The sequence below is a fragment of the Chelmon rostratus genome, chromosome 14 (genome assembly GCF_017976325.1).
Source record: "Chelmon rostratus isolate fCheRos1 chromosome 14, fCheRos1.pri, whole genome shotgun sequence".
Taxonomy (NCBI): Eukaryota; Metazoa; Chordata; class Actinopteri; order Chaetodontiformes; family Chaetodontidae; genus Chelmon; species Chelmon rostratus.
In genome coordinates, this window is record NC_055671.1 from 11,607,615 (window position 1) to 11,629,986 (window position 22,372).

At 42.5% G+C, this 22,372-nt stretch overlaps 2 protein-coding genes across 2 annotated transcripts; both read right to left on the reverse strand.

The window, feature by feature from the left end:
• Positions 1 to 1,367: 1,367 nt before the first annotated feature.
• slc22a6l (solute carrier family 22 member 6, like) lies at positions 1,368 to 4,699 on the reverse strand. The gene is made up of 10 exons (XM_041952800.1): positions 4,295 to 4,699; positions 4,103 to 4,206; positions 3,727 to 3,881; positions 3,454 to 3,622; positions 3,209 to 3,332; positions 2,999 to 3,114; positions 2,706 to 2,920; positions 2,515 to 2,623; positions 1,626 to 1,829; positions 1,368 to 1,455 (listed from the first exon to the last, which is right to left on the reverse strand). The coding sequence occupies exons 1-10, from the start codon at positions 4,697 to 4,699 to the stop codon at positions 1,368 to 1,370; spliced, it is 1,689 nt and encodes a 562-aa protein (XP_041808734.1).
• Positions 4,700 to 11,080: 6,381 nt separating this feature from the next.
• pygma (phosphorylase, glycogen, muscle A) lies at positions 11,081 to 21,670 on the reverse strand. Its single transcript, XM_041951772.1, has 20 exons — positions 21,334 to 21,670; positions 19,454 to 19,555; positions 19,263 to 19,341; positions 19,049 to 19,152; positions 18,709 to 18,840; positions 18,498 to 18,609; positions 18,327 to 18,409; positions 16,930 to 17,073; positions 16,611 to 16,703; positions 16,138 to 16,284; positions 14,661 to 14,824; positions 14,351 to 14,465; positions 14,163 to 14,264; positions 13,548 to 13,695; positions 13,364 to 13,422; positions 13,121 to 13,262; positions 12,737 to 12,944; positions 12,072 to 12,206; positions 11,760 to 11,826; positions 11,081 to 11,609 (listed from the first exon to the last, which is right to left on the reverse strand). The coding sequence occupies exons 1-20, from the start codon at positions 21,574 to 21,576 to the stop codon at positions 11,460 to 11,462; spliced, it is 2,529 nt and encodes an 842-aa protein (XP_041807706.1). The 5' UTR covers positions 21,577 to 21,670; the 3' UTR covers positions 11,081 to 11,459.
• Positions 21,671 to 22,372: the final 702 nt, after the last annotated feature.

Sequence of the window (22,372 nt, forward strand, 5' to 3'; positions counted from 1 at the left end):
GAGGAGCTGCAAACCTCTGAATGCAGCTGAAGATTCAAACATCCATCGAAGCAAATGTGAAACATCGGTACTTCCAATTTAAAATACAGCTCATGAATTTTGTCTCACAAGAGTGTGACACTGACATGCAACAGCAAGTTAATGTTGACACATTAAATAATATAGTAAGGACAGTATAAACACAGTATAACCTACAGTGTTTTCAGCACAAATGTATCAAACATGATATTTGTTTGCACTTTTAAAAGTGTTTTTTTGGCCTAAACTGGTATTTCTCAGTGGTGGAGCTGATGGGGAAAGGCTCACCTCTGGACCACATCTCTCCCTGCAGAGAGCCTTATAAGACATAAGGCTCTCTGCAGCTCTCAATCATAGGAAAATGATGTTCAACATTAAGTCCAATTCAGCAGAAAATCCATTATTTATGCGTCACTATGTCTTTCAGAATTGAAAAAAGGTCTTGCAGACATTAGCTAGAACGTCTGTGAGACTCAACAGTTTAATATTTAAAGAGTGAGGCTCATTTAGACCTCATTTATGAGAAACTAGACATTGTCATCCAAACATTAAGTTAAAAAATAAAGTAAAATTAACACTGGAGTAGTGCTAATACTTCATCCAGTATGTGTTTCCTTGGGGAAAAAACCCCAATTATGTAACTAGTAGGTTTACTCATTGATGGCTTTATTTTAGACGCATAGGATCAGGCCCAGTCAGTGACTAACAGAACCTTTTTCAAGCTGTTGCTGTTGTATGTCTGTCTCCACACTGGGTGGCGCTGTTTACCGGTATTTAAATCTAAAAACATGGTATTTTGTCCTGGTCAGGCAGGTCCTCCATCAAACTCGTTTAAGTGAATTAAGCTGACAAAGACTCAGCCCATTTAATGGGACCTTATTAACAAATAATGCAGATGAACCAGAAGAAAAAAGAGACACACAAGACAGAAATGAATAGGTGTTGATTTTAATGAAAATACATTCTTGTTCACAAATACAAGGTTATATATAAAGTAATAAGAAGCTATAAAAACACCAGTGAATGCACAGCCTTAAAGTGCAGAAGGCTTATATAGGTATAGGAATTATTCTTTTAAAATATAAAACATAATTGGTCCAAAGTAAGACTGAAGTCCTCGAAGCTACTGTATAGCAAATAAACAATGATCTAATTGTTTGCAGCTATTCATCTCGCTGTATTGACCTGTTCACAGAAAATAACATTGCAACTCCTTTTGTCCGGCAGTCATAACATACAATAAACTCTTTATGGACATCAAACAAATACACAGGCCAGAGAAAAAGCAGCACCCACTCTACTTTCATTAACATGTCAGCAAAAACATCAGGAGTACAATAAAGAAGCCCTCAGGCAGGCTGCTTTAGGAGATTCGCCTGCGTGTCTTGCAAGCTTATTGCTTCCTTTGGTGCCATTTTGGAGCGTCTCCCAGATCCCCTGTGTTTGAAATAGAAAATGCAAATATGGGTAACTCAATTTCTCTCTCTGCCTCTCTCTCCAACCATGATGATGGACTCTTTTCGTGACTAAAAACGAATGTTTTGATTCTGGGGCATGCAGAGACACGAGGAAAGGAACACATCGTGTCTCCTGGAGCTCCATCTTACCTGTCCTCCACGTCTTGTATCGTGTCAGGGAGGGGTGAGCCGAGTGTTTCTGGGAGAAATATTCCGGCCACCCCACTGATGATTGGAGCTACTCCGTAGATTAAACCTGGTAGCCAAGGGAGGTAGTCCCCTGCGAGAAGCACCATGGGGGCCACCATGGCCCCCACACGAGCCATCATGGATACCCAGCCCATGCCATTCTGACTGAGAGGGAAAAAGCACAACTCTTAAACGCCCCAAACAGCCGCAACTAGAATTCCAACTGTGCTGAAGGCATCTACACGTTCCACAACAAGCCTGTATGTAATGAACTGCTTACTGAGTTTAGCCCTCATGCCATGGGAGACTCTGTTTGACCCTATTAATCTTTATCTCCCACCTGCCCTCTGACCTTTATTTGTTCTCCTGCCATAAAACGCATCAGCGAACAGTGCAAACTGCAGACTAACAACATAAACACCACACAGCTCTTCTTTGCTGTAGTTTTTACTTTAATAAATTTTACTATGTCAGAAGCACCAACTACTCCAAGTGTGTATTTATTAATATAATAAACAATAAACTGTGGTTGCAGCACAATAGTGAGAGCTTTGCTATATTCTGAATAAAACTTGCACACCAGTAGCTGCTTCCCGACTTCTGAGGCAGCATTTCCAATTTTTGTTCAGCGAAATAGCAATTCAGTCTGTTAATAAGGCTGACGGAGTACAGAAACTCTCATCTGGCTCATTCAGAAATAGAGATGAGCTCTGATTTTTCTCAGTTAAGAAAATAAACTGAACCAAACTCAGCAAAAACTAGATTAAATTGTGCATTAACATAGCTGATTTTCCTCTAAGAAGAAAAGAAAAAGAAAAGTTTACACTACTTTTTGCCACATAAGACTCACCGAATGATGGTTGGGAACAGCTCTCCAGAGTAAAGGAAGCAGCAGTTGAAGGAGGCAGCGAGACAACCTTTACCCATGACAGCCAGACAGGTGCGCACAGTCTGTTTATCTGCACAGGGGCGGAACATGTCATCGTGTCACCTTTTGGTCTTTCTGTGCTGCAGTATTTTCATGCCAGTTTTTGAACATACCCTGAGGTACCAACAGGTTGGATAAAATAGCGATCCCGGCCAAGATGAGGGCGCCACACTGCGAGGGACGCCGTCCTAAAAAACTCATTGACACAGTGATGACTACTTTAGCGGGGATGTCCACAGCTCCAAAGATCACTTGGATTAAGTAGATGTCCACCCCAAATTTTTGCAGATCCATAGCAAGGCCATAGTAAGCAAAGCTTGTTGATAACCTAAAAAAACAAACATGCATTGGGTCATTGCGCTTTCAAAGAAGGAGCTTGAAAAGTGTCACTGACTTTTCTGCGTACCAGACAGCACTGAGGGAGGCTGTCATGCTCCTCATCGTGGGTGTGCGGAACAGATCCAGGACAGAGTAGGAGCCCTGCGAACCGGACATCTCTTTCTTCATGAACTCGTGCAGCATCTACGCACGAAGAGAGATTTGTCTCAAATCAAACTGATTTTACGCACAACTGTAAAATAAGGCACGATAACACAAACACACCACGTTCGCTTACTTTCTCGTCAATTTTTTCACCCTCTTTGCCGCGTCCGTTAAATTTGGCCACACTTTTAAGGGTCTTGATTGCTTCCTCGGGCTTGTTATTCAGGACTAACCATCTTGAGGATTCATGAAACCACCTGTATGAGAAGTTTATGTTTGAATAGTGCAATACACTAAATCTGTGCAAGTTTAAACACTGATCAGTGAATCTGGTTGCGACCTGAGCAATTATTTGAATTTCAGCACTTGGCATCTCACCATGAGATGAGGAAGAAGACGTAGAAGGGCAAAGACACAGCCAGGGTTAACCACCTCCAGTCCCGGATGAAGTAGGCCAGGACAGCCAGCATCAGCTGCCCAAATGTGTAGCAGTAACCTGTTATTGTCCCCACAGCTGTCCGCACACGAGTGGGGATCCACTCCACAACTGGGAACGAAAGAATCACAGAAAAAGAAATGTTTGCGATATTTCATGACGTGTCTGTTGGGTGCATCCAGTTATTGTAGCGATTGTCTGGCCAAACATCTTACTGAGCGAGAAGGTGTTGAGGCCCAGGCCAGACAGGGCCATGCCACAAACAAACCGGAACAGGCAGAAGAGGGAGAAGGAGTTGGAGAGAGCGACGCAGGTCCCTGACACCGCCATCAGCAGGTTAGAGATGAGCAGGAGGATGCGTCGGCCATATCTAGGAGCCAGGTGGGTTTGCAAAGACTGAGGTCAGTGAGGTCAGGCTACATTGCTTCATTTGACTTGAATAATTTTTTAACAGTGACAGGAATATTATGTTTCTTATGTGATATTTATCCATACTTCAAAGATGCTATCAGTATGAGTCATTGTAACCGATAACTGCCTTATCAATAACAATCCACACGGTTACATCAGCAGGGGTGAGATTAGTGTTACCTGTCTGAAAGAACTCCAAAGATAAGAGCTCCCACCAGCACACCTCCCATGTAGACAGTTTGCCCCATTTGCTTTAACGAGCGTAAGTCACACACCAAATCCCACTGACAAGAAAACACAATTTAACACACATGACAAGACAACATATAAACATGCGAGGAAGCTGAGTGAATACAAGCTGCACGCTCCCACCTCAGATATGATCGTGGAGGTCCTCTCAGTCATGCTATAGGACCAGCCATCTGTGCATCCCTGCAGTTCAACGTCCAAACCATCCTGAGCGTCTTCCTGCTCCCCTGACCCGTAGGTGCCGTTCTTAGCCAGGAGGTGCCATTGCGGATAGATGTAACGCTGGCACCTCTGTGGCTTTCCTGCCTGGTCCCTCGGCACCGTGATCAGCAGCGCTTCCTCTGGGCTCAGCTGGGCCTGAGAGAGGTTTGTGTGCGCGCTGCAGTAGTGACGGGGCACCGAGGCCACAAAGTTCTGCAGCAGGTTGTGACTGGCCATCATCAGGACAGGTATGCAGAGGAGCACCACATGCACGACCTGGAAGCGTCCTGTGCTCCCCACCAGCTCTAGCAGCTCGGCAAACGGCATGTTTTTTTTTACAACGTCTTAAAGTTAGTGGCACTAAATCCTGTTGTTGGTAGGTTCCTTAAGTTTGCTTGGATGTGCAAAGAGGACTATGTTGCTGTAGCACCTGAGAAAATATTGAAGAAAACATCAGTTGTGAGAATCAACAGCTAAGCATATTTGTCTTACAATAAAACAGAATTTGATTGACTTACCCAGCTGAATTAGTCTTTCTTCATTACATAGAATATCTGTAGCACCTTCATTAAAACATCAACACATGATACCAGCAATTCAAACAAATTCCTGGCCAAAATGTTCCAGAAGGAGTCCTGAAAAAAGCCAAAAAATCAAAAAAGAACTAAAAGTCGTCGTGTTGCTGCAGTGAGTTAACGTCAGTAATCGGCTCTCAAATTCCTAAGGCTTTTCTGAACTTTGGATTATTAGTGCAATGTAACCTCTTGAGGTATTAGCAGCTGAACACTGAGGTAGAAAGCTTAGTCCTTTGCCGTGCAGGAACAGTTCCAGGTTGAGATGCTTCAGCACAAGCAAGCTCCAGCATCAGGAGTGGGTGCAGAGCTGTGCTCTTTTCCCTCTTTACAGTGAAACACCCTCTGCCTCTTATTGGTTACTTACTATGAAGGACAGGGTGATAGCGTGAATGTGTGTGTGTGTACCTGTGCATCGACATGTGAGGTCAACCAAACTCAATTGGTTTTAGTAGTGTTTTCCTTCTCAGTTTAACAAATGTTTGCTGAAGCAGTTTCCTTTTGTTCATAAGTACATGTTTGAGAAACTGATGATAAATATTCAACTACTGAAAAACCTGATGACCTCTACCCATCCTTCTTACCTTGTGTTACATAACAGTATCTGCAGTCAATAAGTGACTATGTGATGACAATTCAATCAGCAACAGTTGCAGGTGTTATGCTGACTGAACTACAGAACTACAGCACCGCACTCCAATAGTTTGGTTAATAAGTTGCGTTTGATATTTGCTTTGTGTGTAAGGGGTGCATGCAGCTAAAATCTGAGACTTTTCTGCCTGGTTTGTGTCCCGATGATTAGTTTTGAGGAATGTGTGCACTTGTGTAATAATCAGCATGAGATGTCAGGCTGAATGAAGCTGCGGGTGCACCAAAGCAAAACATCAACTCTCAGTTTTTTCAGCTGCGAGACTGTGATGGGAGAGAGATTTGTCCTTTTAAATCCCCCTTCCTTCAGGGTGTTTTGTAGTTTGAGGCCCGAAAAAGTGTGCGCGTTTGACAGAATATGCGAAAAACTCAAGACAACAGAGAGACAGTAAAGTGGAGGGTGAATGTTGAAACAGGCATAAATGTTGACTCAACTAAGGTTGCAGAGGGTGAAACCAGATGTTATGATGCTGTGCAAAATGAAAAGAAAAACAGAGTGCAATCATTTCCAAACATAGTGTTCCTGAGCTCATGCAGTAACATCCTTTATACACTCGTGTGTTTCACAAAGTGGTGAACCTTGTTCCATCCTTGTTTGTGAACGACTGAGCCTTTCCAGGATGCTCCTTTCATACCCAATCATGATACTATCACCTGTTACCAATCAACCTGTTTACCTGTGGAATGATCCAAACAGGTGTTTTTGGATCACTCCATGACTTTCCCAGTCTTTTGTTGCTCCTGGTCCAACTTGTTTGAAACGTGCTGCTGCATCAAATTCAGAAAAAGCAGATATTTACATAAATTAATGATGCTGATGAGGTCAAACATTCTTATCAAACATCTTTGTGCTGTTTTCAAAACGGATTAGCAAATGATCACACTCTGTTATATTTCTGTTTTATGTCTTTTGGAATATTTTAAATAGGTAAAGTGCATTTTCTCGGCGTACTCGCACTCACTGAACATCACCACCAATTGTTTTTTTTTTTAACATGGATGACAACAGTTCTTTCCTGGAGACACGGCTGGGACTTTGGTGTAAACCAGTGTAAGTCTCCATGACTAAACTTCAGCTCTCAAGCCACCGCGTACTGCGAGACTCTTTCAAGAAACCAGAATCACAGAGAATCTGCAGTGTAGCAAAGTGCTGTTCAAACAAGGTTCTGATTCACTTCTGCAGTTATCTGAAGCTGTTAGATGTTTGGTGTGAGTTTGGACTTTACACTTGTTGAAGTCGGACAGAGGCCCTGAAGAGTTATCTTACTATATATTGCACCAGTAAACCCTGTAATCACGTTGAAAGCAGTGACACATTATACATCCTCTTGCTCTGTTAATAGTTAAAAACACAGCACATAACACTTTGGCCTTTTGTCTCAGTGCAAAGCCAAAAAAAACCTAAAAATGTTTGAACATGTAGCAGCACAGGCGAAGAGTTGTTTTTATATTCATTCACAAGTTGTACATTTCTCTCTTCTTTGGCCTGTTTAGACTTAAGTTAGGTTTCCATTACATTTATACGCGCTTTAACAATCACTGGCACATCCAATCGCATTCATGCAGATGTGCAGTGCTGTCACGGGTGTGTTCAGGACCCAAACCCTCAGCCCCAGGACACATCGCTGATTTATTCTCAGAATTGGCAAAGATAGAAAAGCAGCCACACAGTTCAAAGTTCAGTTTAATCACTCAGAATATAGATTCTGCTGAGCACCAAGTGAGCAGTTTACAAAGTATAGTCCTCGTTAGGCAGATTCAAAGTCTCTTGAAATTTTTGGTGAAGCAAACACCAAACAATCACAGGCAAACATGGAACCAAACCTGGCCAGAGACAGAACCGGGGAACACAACATATCGTAACGAGAGAGCAGTCCAAAGTAAACATTAGTGTTTGGGAGATTATTTCTTTGTTGTAACAATGCTTCTTAAAAATAAATCTTCTACCGTTGGAAAGCCTGTTTATTTCCCTTTCACATGGTGCCACCTTTGTAAGGATCATGCATTTGTGGGATGAGCAGCAGAGCTGAGTATGTGGGCTGCGCCCATGAAAATTTGCCAGGCCTTCTCTGCCAGTGCCAAAGAGCTTATTCTGCTATTGACTCTTGTTTGGTGGATTGGATGATTGAAGTCTGAAGAAACAAGACATGTTGGCAATTTTGCAATTTATTCATTTAACAAAGAGGAGTCTCAGCCGTGTCTGGAAGAACCATACATAGCCGCAACAGCCTGGCACCTCCTTCTCGTGCTGGTCACCAGCCTGGTCACACACTGCCGTGGGATGGCATCCCATTCCTCAACCAGCATTGGTCGCAAGTCAGCGAGCGTGGTTGTGTTGGTCGCTTCATTTCTTTTGTCTTTTGAATGCAGATGCTGTTCCGTCATATACTCAGCAGAAACACTGTTTGTCATATATTTCTGGATGGGCTTGACAAAAGCTTGATGTGTAAAAATATCTCCGGCTCAGTCAGAACGTCATGAAGTTTTAGTCATTATTAACAAGGGGACATCATTTTGGTGTGTGTCAAGAAAGTCAGCTATGTTTCATCATCACCAGTGGCACCATTGAAGGGTAAAACTGGTGCACAGCTGCGTAGCAGGACAGAAAACAACCATGTCTCGCCAGACCTGGTTGGCTTTTCTCCTTCCTCTCACCTGCCTCTGGTAAAAACAAAGAACTCAAAGAACTGATATAGCTTTCTACTGCACACAATGGTCATTTGTCTGTGGCAATATTTCAGGATCCCACACAACCATTTGCAATAAATTCAAATAACACGTTATCATAAATAAAATGATGATAATGTGATAACAGTTTGCATTCAGACTTGTTTTACTGCCCCTAACTGCACCCCGTCACCAGTACGGGGGGAAAGTTCAAATTACCAAAGTCCTGGCTGCTGCTGAACTCGGTCTCGTGTTAGTGTTGGCACCCGGGGGTCTGACAGTACATGACCTCAATCTCTGTTATCTGTTTTTGTTGTGTTGCCCCACTAATGTCCTCCCTACATTACCTACCATTATTTGTTTTTTTCTGGTGTCCCCACTTGGTACCCATTAGACCTTTGTGATCCTTTCAAAGCATATCATCCATTTAATTCCTGAATTTCAGCAGCCTACAATCAGCATTTCTCAGATTCCAGAGGAGGGGGACACCATATGGTGTCAAAATCTCTAACTGATGTGGATAATGATGTAGGTCCTTGAGCCATTTGTATCACATGCATGGTTTCGGTCTTTTTATCCCAAGCAGCCAGAATGACTGTAAGTGTTACTGGCGTTGACTGACGTTTGAACACACTGAAGTCAAAGGGGTTTTTTTCCACCTGAATTTTTTTTTTTTTTTTTTTTTTTTTTTTGCAAATAGATGACTAAATCTCGGACTGATTGACTAGAAAACTCAATGGAACCCTGGCATGAAACCTTACTCTAGACAAAGTTCAATAAAAACTCATAACACTAGCACAGAAACTGTATGTTTCTTCATGTTTTCTCTAATGGTATATCTAGGCATCCTCCAAAACCAAGCAATTTAAAACATATTCATCTATATAAATATCAACGTTTATATTCTTAAAGTCTCAATTTTATATATATATAATCATTTACTATGATTATCAATAACTATCATTATAAATTGTGTGTAATATCCCAGAAGATGAGGAGAAGGAGGCCCTTTTAACCAACTCAGTCTGTCATTGGCCTCTGTGGTTGCTTGGCTTCATATGGCGGCTCGTGATTGGTCAACTGACTTGTCATATCAAACCTGAAACTTCACAGAGTAACAGGAGTGACCCTTTGTATACGTTTCTAAGTCGGGAAAACACAGAGGACCAGCAGAGGCTAGCACATGGCTTGCTAAGTTGAAAGGAGAAAACATCTTTCTGTGGATTATTAGCACGTTTTGGACTGAATATTTGTGCTACAGTGGACCGTCTGGACATTTCTCGATGTTACCAGCAGCTTTTTGTCAGAGCATTATGATTCGCAATCACCAGGAGACATAATGGGTGAGTTGCCTCCATGTTGCTGGTTGCTGATTTCCTCTACGGCCCGCAGGTGGGCCGGTTCAATGGTTCAGGATTTCTAGCTTCAAAGCTAGCTCGCTGAAGCCGCTAGGCTAACTGAAATGGATTTATCATATGTGTGTTTCACTGAATATGCCAATAGCAGGACTACATCAGAGTGGGAAAAGTGTTTAACAACGCTACATTGGGTTGCATGATTCATTGGCTAACGGGAAATAATTTGTCAATTGTTTTGTCAAATTGTTTTGTGGCGTATGGCTGCTAGCCTGGTGAGTGACATTGCCATTGTTATTGTTGTGAGTGGCACAGAGCCCCTATTCTGCACTGAAAACACATGTCATCAGACTTGTATACCCCCCCAAGTGCATTACTAGAAAGAAATCGCATGCACCGTGTGTGACTTAAAACATCTTCTGGGGTGCCTACAGTCAGGCCTCCTGGAGCTTGGTCGCTGCTGTCTGCTGTTAATCTTCACAGAAAATCATCATACGACAAAAAGCCCATGTTAAACAAACTGCATATTTCACTTGCAAATCAATCAATGATGCATTGCACTCTGATGTGCAACATCAACACCAGCACTGAATCTTGCTTCACCTTGATGGATCTCCATCATCTGAAAGCAGAGTCAGCGTTAATAAGGTGGTGACAGCAGTAATGGGTTCTCCTCCTGAGGTTTTCTTTAGTGTGTCAGACAGTAAGTGCTCTCTAAACACCTCCCCTTCCCTTCTTCAACTACAACCCACGCACCCGACCGACACACGGAACACGATGATGTGCGTATTTGCACTAACGTCACTGTTTCCTCAAATTACAGATTAGACTTCTGTGCCCTGTGGAAGATTGAGAGAGTTCTATTATTCACAAATATCCCATTACACTTTTGACATGCTATTTCCCCTTCTGTGTTTTCGACCTTCCAAATACGTTAAAGGACTCACCCCCTCATAAATACAGATGCATTCTCTTTTCCTTTTGAGAAAGTCAGAGACAGATATGGCTGCTGTACCCATGAGCATGCCTAAGTGAGGCTGTGGAATGGCTATGAACGGAGATAGAAACAGTGCGTAGGAGAGTGCATGGTCTCAGAATTTGATAATGCAGTTGGTAATATACTGTCAGTGTTTTTTCATTGCACACTGAGTGTCATTTCCTTGAAGATGCATTATTAATGGGACATCTTTAAACTGTTTGTACCATATGCATTTCAGTTTTATTGTGTTTTTCTGCTGTAGTTTTTGTAATGGGTTTTAAATGTACAGCTGATTCACTGTTTCTCAAACCTGATTGTGGTGATGCTCTGCAGAGACACTGTCCTAAAGTTCACTATCAGTTTAATCCCAGTTGAGGGTAGCGAGAAATCCTTAGTGTCCCTTTGCCACAGGACGTTTGCAAATGTTTTTCAAGCTGCTGAACTGAGTGGGAACAGCTGGAAAAAGTAACCAAGGCTGTTATGGTGTTTCGAACAAAGTTTATTCAGAATGGGTCTGAGTGGAAAGACAAGTGTTCATATTTTTGAATAAAAAAATATTACCAATAAATTCTCAAAGCCCACCACAAAGCGCTTTTATCCACTTGATGACAGCTACTGTAGATAGCCATCTCTGCATCCCTGATGGTAACTGAAGCAGTTTGATTACACCGTTAATATGCAGGTATGAAAAACGGAAGCCAGGAGCCGACCGTTTGTGTAATAATGCAGGAGGCATTTAATGCTAATCCCTGTGGACGCAGATTTGTGGGGGCTTTTACCACATGCACAGTATCAACCATGTCAGGTCTTATGGCGGCGTGATACGAGCGAGGAAAGTTGGGGCGTTGTTCTGTCATGTGGACAGCTTATTGCTTGTCATCAGGGGCAGGCAGTTTCTCAAGTGTGGGCTCCATGCCCCAGATCTCACGAGCATACTGGGAAATGGTGCGATCGCTGGAGAATTTGCCACATCCAGCAATGTTGTAGATCACCTTCTTGGTCCATTCCTTGGGGTTCTGATATAGGGATGAAAATGATAAGTGAGTATTAAGATTATTAGCTCTAAGTCTCCCTCCATTAATGGTGATTAATGGTGATTAATGGTGAAAATCATGCCATAAATGTATAAAAGATCTTTATGAGCAGTTCCTTTTTAATGAACATACCTTGTAAAGAGCATTGACTTTCTCCTGGCACTTAATATAGTCTTCGAAATCAGCAAAGACCTTAAATCTGAGCACAAAAGAATGCCATTAACTCAATGAAAATATATACTACAGTGTGAATGCATATGGCCTGCATGTGTGTGCATGTGTGTATTATCATGTGTTAAAGAGTGCAAAATGTTGCTGGTGTGCATGCACAAGGCTCTGAGGTGTTTTATTTTTTGCACCAGGACTCAAGTTTCTGCACGTTCTTATTTGTATGTGTGCATGCGTGTGTGCGCCTCAGGCTGCGAATGTTAGATGTGTCTTTACCTGTCATGATGCATCAGCATGTTGACAATTTCTTTAAACAGGTCAGGCTGCTTTGGGCTAAAGAAGCCTCCAGCAATCTGGTCAATAGCCTGTTTCAGCTCCGGCAGGCGGTTGTAGTACTCTTCGGCGTGGTATCTAAGCAGGACAGAGGAGGGAAAAAAAAAATAATACACACATTCAGAGAAACACAGAACTACACGCTTGCTGTAGTAACCGGTCCAGTAATGAAGGGGTAGTAGTCAGAGTACCAGCAGGTTCCCCAAGGCCACACCTTTCATGGTGGAAAACCTCTGTTTGGAGAAAACACTGGAGTCTGGTGATCATTACCGAAGCCTCTCTGAGACACTGCAAAGCTGCTGGATTGTCAGAACACATAAAGCTCACTGCGCTGAAATAAAAATGTCTTGACAGTTGTAAGAGCTATTTCACTAACTGGAACTGATACCAGGTAACACACTGTGTTCTTATATGCAAAGACATTACATACTGTAGAGGCGCAAATGCTCCTTTTGATATCCCCCTGTGGAATTATGTCAAGGTCAAAGAATTTTTTTAGTTTGTAGACAAATATTTGGGGTCTTACAGCTGTGTATCGCCCTCCTTAAACGAGGTAGGAGTTGAAAATGTAAACACGACGCTCTGGCAGATCTGGGTTCATTCCTTACCCTTTCTTGTCAAGTGCATCGACGTCATCCACCCTCATGCCGAAGATGAAGAGGTTGTCCTCGCCGGCCTCCTCGGCCATCTCAACGTTGGCTCCATCCATGGTACCGATGGTTAGAGCTCCGTTCAGCATGAACTTCATGTTGCCCGTGCCAGAGGCCTCAGTGCCAGCCGTGGAGATCTGCTCTGACAGGTCAGCTGCGGGGATGGCTGAAAGATGACAGTAGTAGCTGGTTGATGACTCTAATAAGCATTTTGCGTTTATGGCAGCGTATCAAAAAAAATCCTGGCTGGGGACGTCAGCATGAAATGAACATGGTGATGAGCATGAGAATGGATAGAAAGAGAGAAAAGGCCTGGGAATAGGGCAAATATTTGGTAATTACCTCTCTCCGCCAGTGTGACTCTGTAATTCTCCAAAAAGATGACTTTGAGGCGGTCTCCGACCACGGGATCATTGTTGACCACCTCGCCGATAGCCGTGATCAGACGGATAATCATCTTGGCAGTGTGGTATCCAGGAGCAGCCTGCGTGTACGTAAGCGGTTAGAGAAGTGACATGGGATGAATTCAACCTGAGCTGTGAGGGTGAGATTGTTTTTAAAGCCGTGTGCCGTTAAAATACAAACCTTTCCCCCGATCATGACAGTTCTTGGAGTCCACTGCTTGTTAGGCTCCTTCTTGATGCCTGGTGGAGACATGAAGAGATGAGGTGTTCAGGCTCTGACGCACACACACAAATACAATATTACCCTGAAAGCATCTTAAAGGCCACGATACTGGAATTGGAGAACGTGCGTGGGGCACGCTTACGGTTGTAGTAGGTGATGATGTGCAGACAGTTGAGCAGCTGTCTCTTGTATTCGTGGATTCTCTTGACTTGAATGTCGAACATGGAGTTGGGGTTGATCTTCACCTTGTAGTGCTCCTCCAAGTGCACAGCGAACTTCAACTTGTTTTCCTACGTTATCAAAACAGTGCCATCATCACATGAAAGGCAACAATTTCTACATGCCGACGCATATTTTTGGCAAAGTAGCTTTATAATGGCACGATAAGATATGAGTGAAAGAGACACAATGACATGAGCACAAGCGTCAAAGAGAACGCTCTCTTTGACTTTAGTACATGCTGACTGCTGGTGCAGAGGCTGTGACATTGATCACAGAGGTACAGCTCCGAGGGTATGTAGAATACACCGCGGAACAGTGTGTGTATGTTATCTTTAAAAGGCACAGATCGCTTGATGTGGAATATGTGCCACTTCTCTCCAGGGCTTTGCGCTGTTGAGCAGCGGCTGTGTTAAGATAACCAGCTGCAATACAACTATTCCTTCACAAGTATCTGTTTATCTTAAAGCACGATCGTGTTAATTCCAAACTGACACATTCGCTGCAAAGTTGACATACAAAACAATACGTTAATTACCTGCTTCACTTTGGCGACATCCCGAATGAAAGCGTCATCGTTCACGTAGTTGCAGAGGTCCCTCAGCTGGTCCAGGTCACGGATGAAGTCCTCACCAATTCTCTGTTAACAGCAGTCGAGAAAAAAGTGAATAAAAGGCGTTTTCGGCTTCCACGTGTGTGAAGTCTGTGTGCGAAGACAGGGCGAACCTCGGCGATGACCTCAGCCAGCCCAGGGTTGCACATGACCAGCCAGCGGCGAGGAGTGATGCCGTTGGTCTTGTTTTGGAACTTGTGTGGCTCCATTTCATAGAAGTCCTTGAAACTGCAGGCAGAGTGAAGCATCACATATCAGAGCGCACAGATGATGCTGCAGCATGTAAAATCATAGAGGATGGCGATTTATGAAAAATACATGTGTTGTACTGAATATGTGGAAGTACTGCATTTTGTAGAAAGACTGTATTTTGCTTTATTTACCACTATTACTGGCAAATTAGTGTTTATTTTAGGGACGTACATAGTTGCTTTGAGGATGTCAGAGTGTATCTGGGCCACTCCGTTGACAGCATGGGAACCCACAATGCACAAATGGGCCATGTTGATCCTCTTCTGACCGCCCTCCTCAATGAGGGACATGCGACGCAGACGATCATTATCACCGGGATACTTTGCAGCAACTCTCTGCAAAGTGAAAAAGAACACAAGACAAAAAAATAACTCTTACATTTTTATTTTACTAGCTGAATCATACATTTCCATAATCGTGAATATAAAATAGGTCAGCACAGCTAAATCAAATTAGTCAAATTAGTATCATCAGGACAATTTCCATCAGTAATTAAGTAGACAAGTGAAACTCAGTGTATTATTGTGCAGGTCTGGTCGAGCTACAGCTCATAAAACCTGCCTGCCCCTTCATGTCAGGAGTATTTCTCTTTCTGTTCAGCAGGCTGAACTTAGGCTGTGTAATTTCATTCTGACAGATGTTGCAATTAAAAGTCAATAAATGCCATTTTGTTCTTTGACTTTTCCATCACAGCATTTAGGCGCTCATGCTAAGCTTTACAATCAGTCCTCGCATTTTAATGAGTTTTTCTGTAGTGGCAATCTAAAAATATCCATTCATAAGCGGAGAAAACATCAAATATCAGAATTCCAATTATTGTGCTTCTTCTTTTCTTTTCTTTTTTTTTTTTTGCTCCTACTTTTATAGCGTCACGTTTTTAAATTAGCTCTGTAAACTTTACATCTATTAGTCACCTAGATTCAGTGGTGGAGGAAGCACTCAGATCTTTTACTTAAGTAAGAGTAGCAATACCACAGTGCAAAAATACTCTATTGCAAGTAGATTTCCTGTCTTCAAAATTCACAAAATAAAAGGACAAAGCACCGGCATCAAAAGCTGAAGTGCAAAAATTAAAAGTACTCAATATGCAAAATGGCACATATATTATTGGCTTAGAATTAGTTTTGTGTAGTAATGTGTACTTTAATGTTGCAACTGGTATACGTGGATAAGTGGGGCTTCGTTTTCGGATATATACTGCTGGATAGCTTGTGAATTTCACCAGGGGAACAATGTCAAACAAATGTCTCATCTCCATATTATCATCTCCATAACGATGCATCAAGATTGATTTTTTTGATTGCATTTTGTAGAATTAATCAGAATCCGCAATGTCAGTATAGCTGTCAAATAAATGTAGTGGAGTATAATATTTCCCTCTGAATTGTAGTGGAGTAAAAGTATAAAGTAGCATAAAATGGAAATACTCACGGAAAGCACCTCAAAACTGTACTTAAGTAATACTCTTGAGTTTTTTCCACCACTCCCTAAATTCACTGATTACACCAACCAGTCAGATAAAAGTACAGACAGATATTGTGATGACAAGACAGAGAACATGGCAGGGTGCGCCTCCTCATCAAGAAGGAGCCATAAGTACACATAGTGTGCGTGGAAATGATAACACGTTGCAATGTGCAGTACAAACCTCCAGGTGGCGACGGTTGATCTCATAGACAATTTCTAGGTGACGAGGCAGCAGATGAGCAAAGAGGTCGACTGGCCAGCGCTCCAGAGCTTCAGGGAGGACGGTGTGGTTGGTGTAGGCGCAGGTGCGCACGCAGATGTCCCAGGCCTGAACACCACCAGGAGAAAATAGAAAATAGTCTTTTTTTTTTCTTTTTTTTTTTTTTTTTTTTACCGTGTGTGACTTTATGAACATAACAACTGACTTGATAAACATTGTCAAGAATCACTTCATGCCATATAATGTCTCTCTGTGGTGGTGGTGCATAATTTATTAACTACACAAAAATGGTGATGTCCCAATCAATAATCCTGCAAATGAGGCAACATGGTCGTGGTTTTAAAGACTAACGTATATTTCAAATTTGAAAAATGAAACTTTGAAAGCTGTGAAAAATTCTGATCTGCTGTAATGTCAGTGTTGCTCCTCCTCACTTTTTCCCAGTCAAGCTTCTCTTCATCAACCAGAACCCTCATTAGCTCAGGAATAGCCATGGCCGGGTGAGTGTCATTCAGCTGGATCGCAACCTGAAGATGCAGAACATTGTAAGTGTCAGTACAGAATAAGAATACACCATAAAATGCTTTACAGATACTGTTCATTTCAACTATTCTCATAAGATACAATAAAACCCACCTATAGCCTGTTCAACACACTGAAGGAGGCAATTTAACGAAAGCACAGAGAGAGCATCAGGGGGAAAAACCTTTTCATTTTTGACAGAAACTATTTTGTTGAGTTTTTTCGCTTCACCTTGTCAGGCAGTTTGCTGAAGTCTGTGCGAACAATCTCCCTGGAGCCAAACTTAGAGACCTTGAAACGGCGGATGATGTCTTGCAGGGTGGCAGATACCACAAAGTACTCCTGCTTCAGACGGAGCTCCTTCCCTTCAAAGAACTGTGGATGAAGACACATATTTGTCTGATTCTGTTCTGCAGGCGAACATGAATAATATTTTTTATTCCTTAAACATTACCTTTTGCACATAACTGACTATATTCACTCCTGGACAATGTGATTCTTTTCATTTTAAGAAAATAATTACTCAACCTAAAAAGGAAGTGGCAGCACAGCTGCAGCTCTGTCTGTAGAATTACTATTCAAATCCAAACATTTAAGGATAATATCAATCACAGATTTAGAATATACAGAATATACAGTTGCATGCTAGTGGAAGTGTATTACATCTGTGCACAATTTGTGTAACTGTGCAGTTCCCTTTAACAATTATTTGAGATATTCATGGAAGCTGAATTCACTGTTCAGTGTTTGAACCAGAGGATCCTTGAAATTTCAAAAGTTATTAGATTTTTTTTCTGCCTCTGAAAAGCAATTATGTTTAATTTCACATTTATTACACCACAAAAAAGTAGAATATTAAAGTATTTTTTTTCTTTGGAAAGGACAGCTGGAACTATCACCTTCAGCTTGCTTGTCAATTTGCAGATATGGAATATCTGTCAAATAGAGAGGCAGTGCAAAGAAACTGTAAGGCTGATTGTTTCCATTATGAACTGATCTGTGCTATTTTTAAGCAATCAGTTTTGAAAGTTACAAATCCTCAAAGTGGTGTCTTCAATAATGTGAACATTAATATGATGATTAATATGATAAAAATCAGTCAAATTAGAGAAACTGGGACCAGAATTTTTTAATTTTGATTAACTAATCAATTAATTTGGTTATTTCAGTACATCTTTGTTGTTAATAGAAATACACAACATGATGGAACAGCAGTGGCACGTTGACTGAACAGAATGCACACATTTGGCCCACCACTGTTTCTCCTTTCACTTGCACAGACATAAATTACCAGAACTGACATGAGTTATAGCTCGAGCTAGAGGGTTATCTCCAAAATCCTTCCTCTTGAGCCTTCAGCGACTCAGTACAAGGTGGTCACCTCTTATGTCGGCAGTGAAGGACGATAGAAGGAGCACGCAGTGGCTCTAGCTGTAGACAAAGGACACCAGCTGGGGGTCCAAATTATGGAAATCCATCTCTTCACTTAGTTAAGATAAACCCTCCATTTATGCAGGAGCCATACAGTCCACAGTCCTTTAATGTTCAACATTCAGCTATTTCCTCTGATCCAGGTTTACACATGAGTGCATGGTGGATTAAAAGGTAGTATAGCCATATTTTCTTACGTTGTCGTTGGGGTACAGCACGCGGGAGATGTTCTCTGCCAGGTTTCTGTCCAAAACAGCCTGAATGTAGCCACCAACATTGACTGTAAGGGGGAAAAAAACTCCTTTCATTCATTGTCATTTGACAGCTGTTGCGTGACTAAAAACATCTTATCTCTGGCAGACACGTACAGTCTTTAAGGTTAAACTCGCAGGGAGCCTTCGCAGACCACAGCCTCATTGTGTTGACGATGTTGTTTCTGTAGCCGGGGATAGGGGTGTCGTATGGCAGAGCCAGCACGACCTGCCAGTACCATCACAGGAGGAAACAGACGTCATCAAAAAACCATCTCAGAAGACGTCTTTTTGGTATTATTCATGCTCATTTAAGTCATAGTTTCACCTGAGTGTCAACCCATTTGACACCATCGGGGTGATGCTCGGTCCTTCCGTAGAAGTGCACTGGACGCATGTACTCGGGACGTGCCTTCTCCCAGGGGTTGCCATAGCGCAGCCAATCATCAGCCTCCTCAACCTGGATAATGACATACATTTATATCGCGTGGGGGAAAAGCATTCATTAGGTGAGTGGCGTCTGAGTGGAGCCAGACACTGAAAATGACAAGGAACATCAGGTCCTGATAGCGTTAGAGGAAACTCATCCAGCAGGTGATTTGAGGTGAAACACTCAGAGTTTTTCTACACGGAGACAGCAGTAACGATGGAAATGCATCATTTCTAACCTGCCAGCCGTTGACGATTTTCTGATTGAAGATACCGAATTCATAGCGAATACCGTAGCCATAGGCAGCCAGACCCAGCGAAGCCATGGAGTCCAGGAAACAGGCTGAAAACCAGAGACAGCACATGAAAAAAGCTCTGACTCGCTCTTATGTACAGGAATGCATTATTTAAGTATGTAAGCAGAGTCAACAGGAAGGGTGGAAAGATGCACACCAGCAAGGCGACCCAGACCACCATTTCCCAAACCAGCATCTTCCTCCATGTCCTCCAATTCCTCCATGTCCAGACCCAACTACGGACGACAACACAACATGTGCTAATGCATGACCTTTTTTTTTTAGCAATACTTTGAAAAAGGAAATGTCACAGTTATTGTAGGAATAAATGAAGAGTCTTTGTCTCACCTGGTACGTGGCCTCATCGCAGGCGTTCTCCAGTGCCAGGTTCACCATGGTGTTTTGGAGGGTGCGGCCCATGTAGAACTCGAGGGAGATGTAGTAAACACGCTACAGTTTGAGCAGAGGGGGAGAAATAATCACTGAACATCCAGAAGTCTTATAACGGACATATTTTAGCGCCATCGTACGTTCAGGGTCGCAGAAAGGTTTCCACAGCAGCCTGGCGGGTACAAATTTGGTGCTGAAACCAAAAGCCAAATGTCACAATAACATCCAGTCCAGACTGGCAGAGGAATCTTCAGGTTTCATGATTTAGCTTCATGGTTGGGAGAGCGTAGAAATGTGCCACCTGAGCCTGTGTTTAGCCTTTGCCATTTAGTTTTAGGTAGCCATTTTTTTTTCCTCTGACATGGAGGGGTGGATACAGGCTGAGGAGGGAAGGCAGAGGAGAGGACAGGGACTCGGGGACAGATTGCTTTGGGTATTACATAACACCAACATTTTGGCCCGGGCAAAAATAGCTCCTGTAGAGGTCGCTGCAAAGGTCAACCTGAGCCTGATACCCTTTCATTGTGGAGTTCAAGTCTGGAGTGATGAGGGGGGGGTTCAGATAGATGTGTGAAATGATAAAGAATAGATATATCACTTAGGTACTAACAGGATTTTTTAAATTATATATGTTTCAAATCTTATCTGACGTTAATAGGTTTTTTAGCGAGAGAACAATTAATCTCTCTATTGTAACAGTGACTTTGCAGCAAATGACCTTACATGCAGCACAAAACTCTAGACTGGGCTTGGATGTCGTCCGGCCATCTGGTACCTGTTCAGACCTTTAAGGGTTCACCTTTGACCTTTCAGTGTAGAGCAATCGGAACAACCGTTAGGTTCGAGGTTGCCGTCCATCAACATGCGATTAAACGGTGTCTGAAAATGAGCTTAATGTGAGTAATAAACGTCTCCTGAGATGTCTGCTGAGATTAAGGGCTTTGGCACTTACAGAACAGCAACCCTGTGGAGGAAGCCGAGGTGCGCAGCAAATTTTTTTTCCAATGTTAAAGGAAAGAAAAATGATCCCCTTTATTCGGTAGAGTTATTAATGATCTTGCGAGGAACATTTTTCACCACTAAGTAAATGCAATTGGAGCAGAGTTTCACTCTGCTTCTGAACCCTCTATTGTAATTGCACCAGGTTTGTGTGACATTTTCAAGGAATAATGTGGTGTGGATTGCAATTTTGCTGCTTTATCCTAGAGAATCCCGCCTTCTATTGTACTTTTAAGGTTTTTTTTCTGTATAGCTGCTTGTTAAAAACCATGCAGCTGCTGAGATTTAGCTTTTCCGATTATGTGACTAAGACCGTGCGACTGCTTCTATATGAACTCAGACACCCTTGCAGGCATATGCTTAAATGACACAAGTAAAGGCTATGTGCTTTATGGTCAGACGGGATGGCAACAGAAGGTCATGGAGAGGTTTAATGTTTCAACACACTGTAAGAATGGCAGCATACCAGCAGAGTGCTAAGAAGCCCCGGTGAAGTTTAAATGTCATGACTTGACATTACACTGACATCAGGCTGCTGAACGTACAGTTAGAGGATATAAAGCCCTTGCCCCAATGAAAATGATGCATGGCCTTAAAATGTGTTCAGTATCCAGAAGCAACAGAGTTATTTCATAAGACGGAGTAAGATGCAGGTTATGACACACAGTGTGTACTAGACAGACAGCGAATTCACAGCGAATTCCACAAATGCCCTTAAGATATGAACCAGTTCTCAGATCAAATATAGTTGCCAGAATTCCCCCTGTACATGAGGAAAACTGTGATAGAGTGTTTTAAGTGTTGATAGAGTGTTGTATGTTGTTATGACTTGAACTTACTTTGGGGTCTTTCTCATAGTAGTGCTGCTGGGTTCTGATCCACCTGCCAATCAAGTGGTCCCGCACAGTGTGGGCTAGAGCAAAGTAGTAATCCCTCCTGGTGGCCACGTTTCTGTCCTTGACCAGCGTAAAGTGGAGGTGTCTGTTGAAATTCTGCTTCAGCTCTGCGACGTTTTCAACGCCGGCGAGGCCGCGCACGGAAATCTGTTTCTTTCTATCGTGGTCAGACAAGGGTTTAGACATGGTGGCACGAGTTGCAGCGGCTCAGGCCTCTGACTGTGGAAGAATGTAAACAGTAAGATAGCAGGCACACACCGCCAGGCCCAGAGACACAGCAAGAGAGGCACCCACCCCGCAGGCTCAGGTTCGGCTTTTTAAAGCCACTACAATGAATATTAAGCAGAGGGCGGGGCAGATTGTGTTTATTAAGTAATGGGTGGGGCATATGTTGAGGACAGAGGTTTTATATTACATGACACATGAATATCAAGGGGCCCACCAGGATCACGATGTAAGAATTACAGGATGGTAGCTTCATTTACAGATTAATCATAAACTGGGGGGGGGGGGTCAAAACCAATTATTGAGTTTCAGTCAACCTGATCAAAGCAGTAAGAACAATCTGAACCTTCCTGTTTTCATTGTTAAAGACAATCTGCAATGAGTTGAATGATCCTCCATTATTCATTATTATTATTAAAATAAGAATAACATGACATAAAATGAGAATATTATGCTTTTCTAGTCACATTTTTCACATGTAGTTACTCCACTTCCCTGCTGTCTGGTATTGGAGAAGAAATACAGGCTGGTGATAATATCTGGCAGCTGCAGTGGCTAACTTGTTTTTCTCCCCATAGTTGGCAGGAGTGCCTTGGCCAGCAGATGGTGGCGGTATATTGCATTTTTTAAAAATTGCATTTTGTTGCACCTAAAAAAGCAAAGCACTGCAAAAATCTGCTAATTATCATATTGTGGGGTGACACTGCATTCATGAGTCTGTGCGTTAGAGGGCAGTTACAGGACGCGTTTGTTTTAG

Bases quoted from the DNA above. Each gene is read 5' to 3' on its own strand.
- pygma (XM_041951772.1), bottom strand. From the start codon at position 21,576: ATGTCTAAACCCTTGTCTGACCACGATAGAAAGAAACAGATTTCCGTG. The intron at 14,825-16,137 runs GTTTGTACTGCA...TTCACTTTGCAG, and splicing joins TCAACCGTCGCCACCTGGAG to AGAGTTGCTGCAAAGTATCC. The intron at 14,265-14,350 runs GTTCGCCCTGTC...TGCTGTTAACAG, and splicing joins TGGCTGAGGTCATCGCCGAG to AGAATTGGTGAGGACTTCAT.
- slc22a6l (XM_041952800.1), bottom strand. From the start codon at position 4,699: ATGCCGTTTGCCGAGCTGCTAGAGCTGGTGGGGAGCACAGGACGCTTC. The intron at 3,333-3,453 runs GTGAGATGCCAA...CTTCTCATACAG, and splicing joins GTCTTCTTCCTCATCTCATG to GTGGTTTCATGAATCCTCAA. The intron at 1,830-2,514 runs GTGAGTCTTATG...TTTCCCTCTCAG, and splicing joins CTGTTCCCAACCATCATTCG to TCAGAATGGCATGGGCTGGG.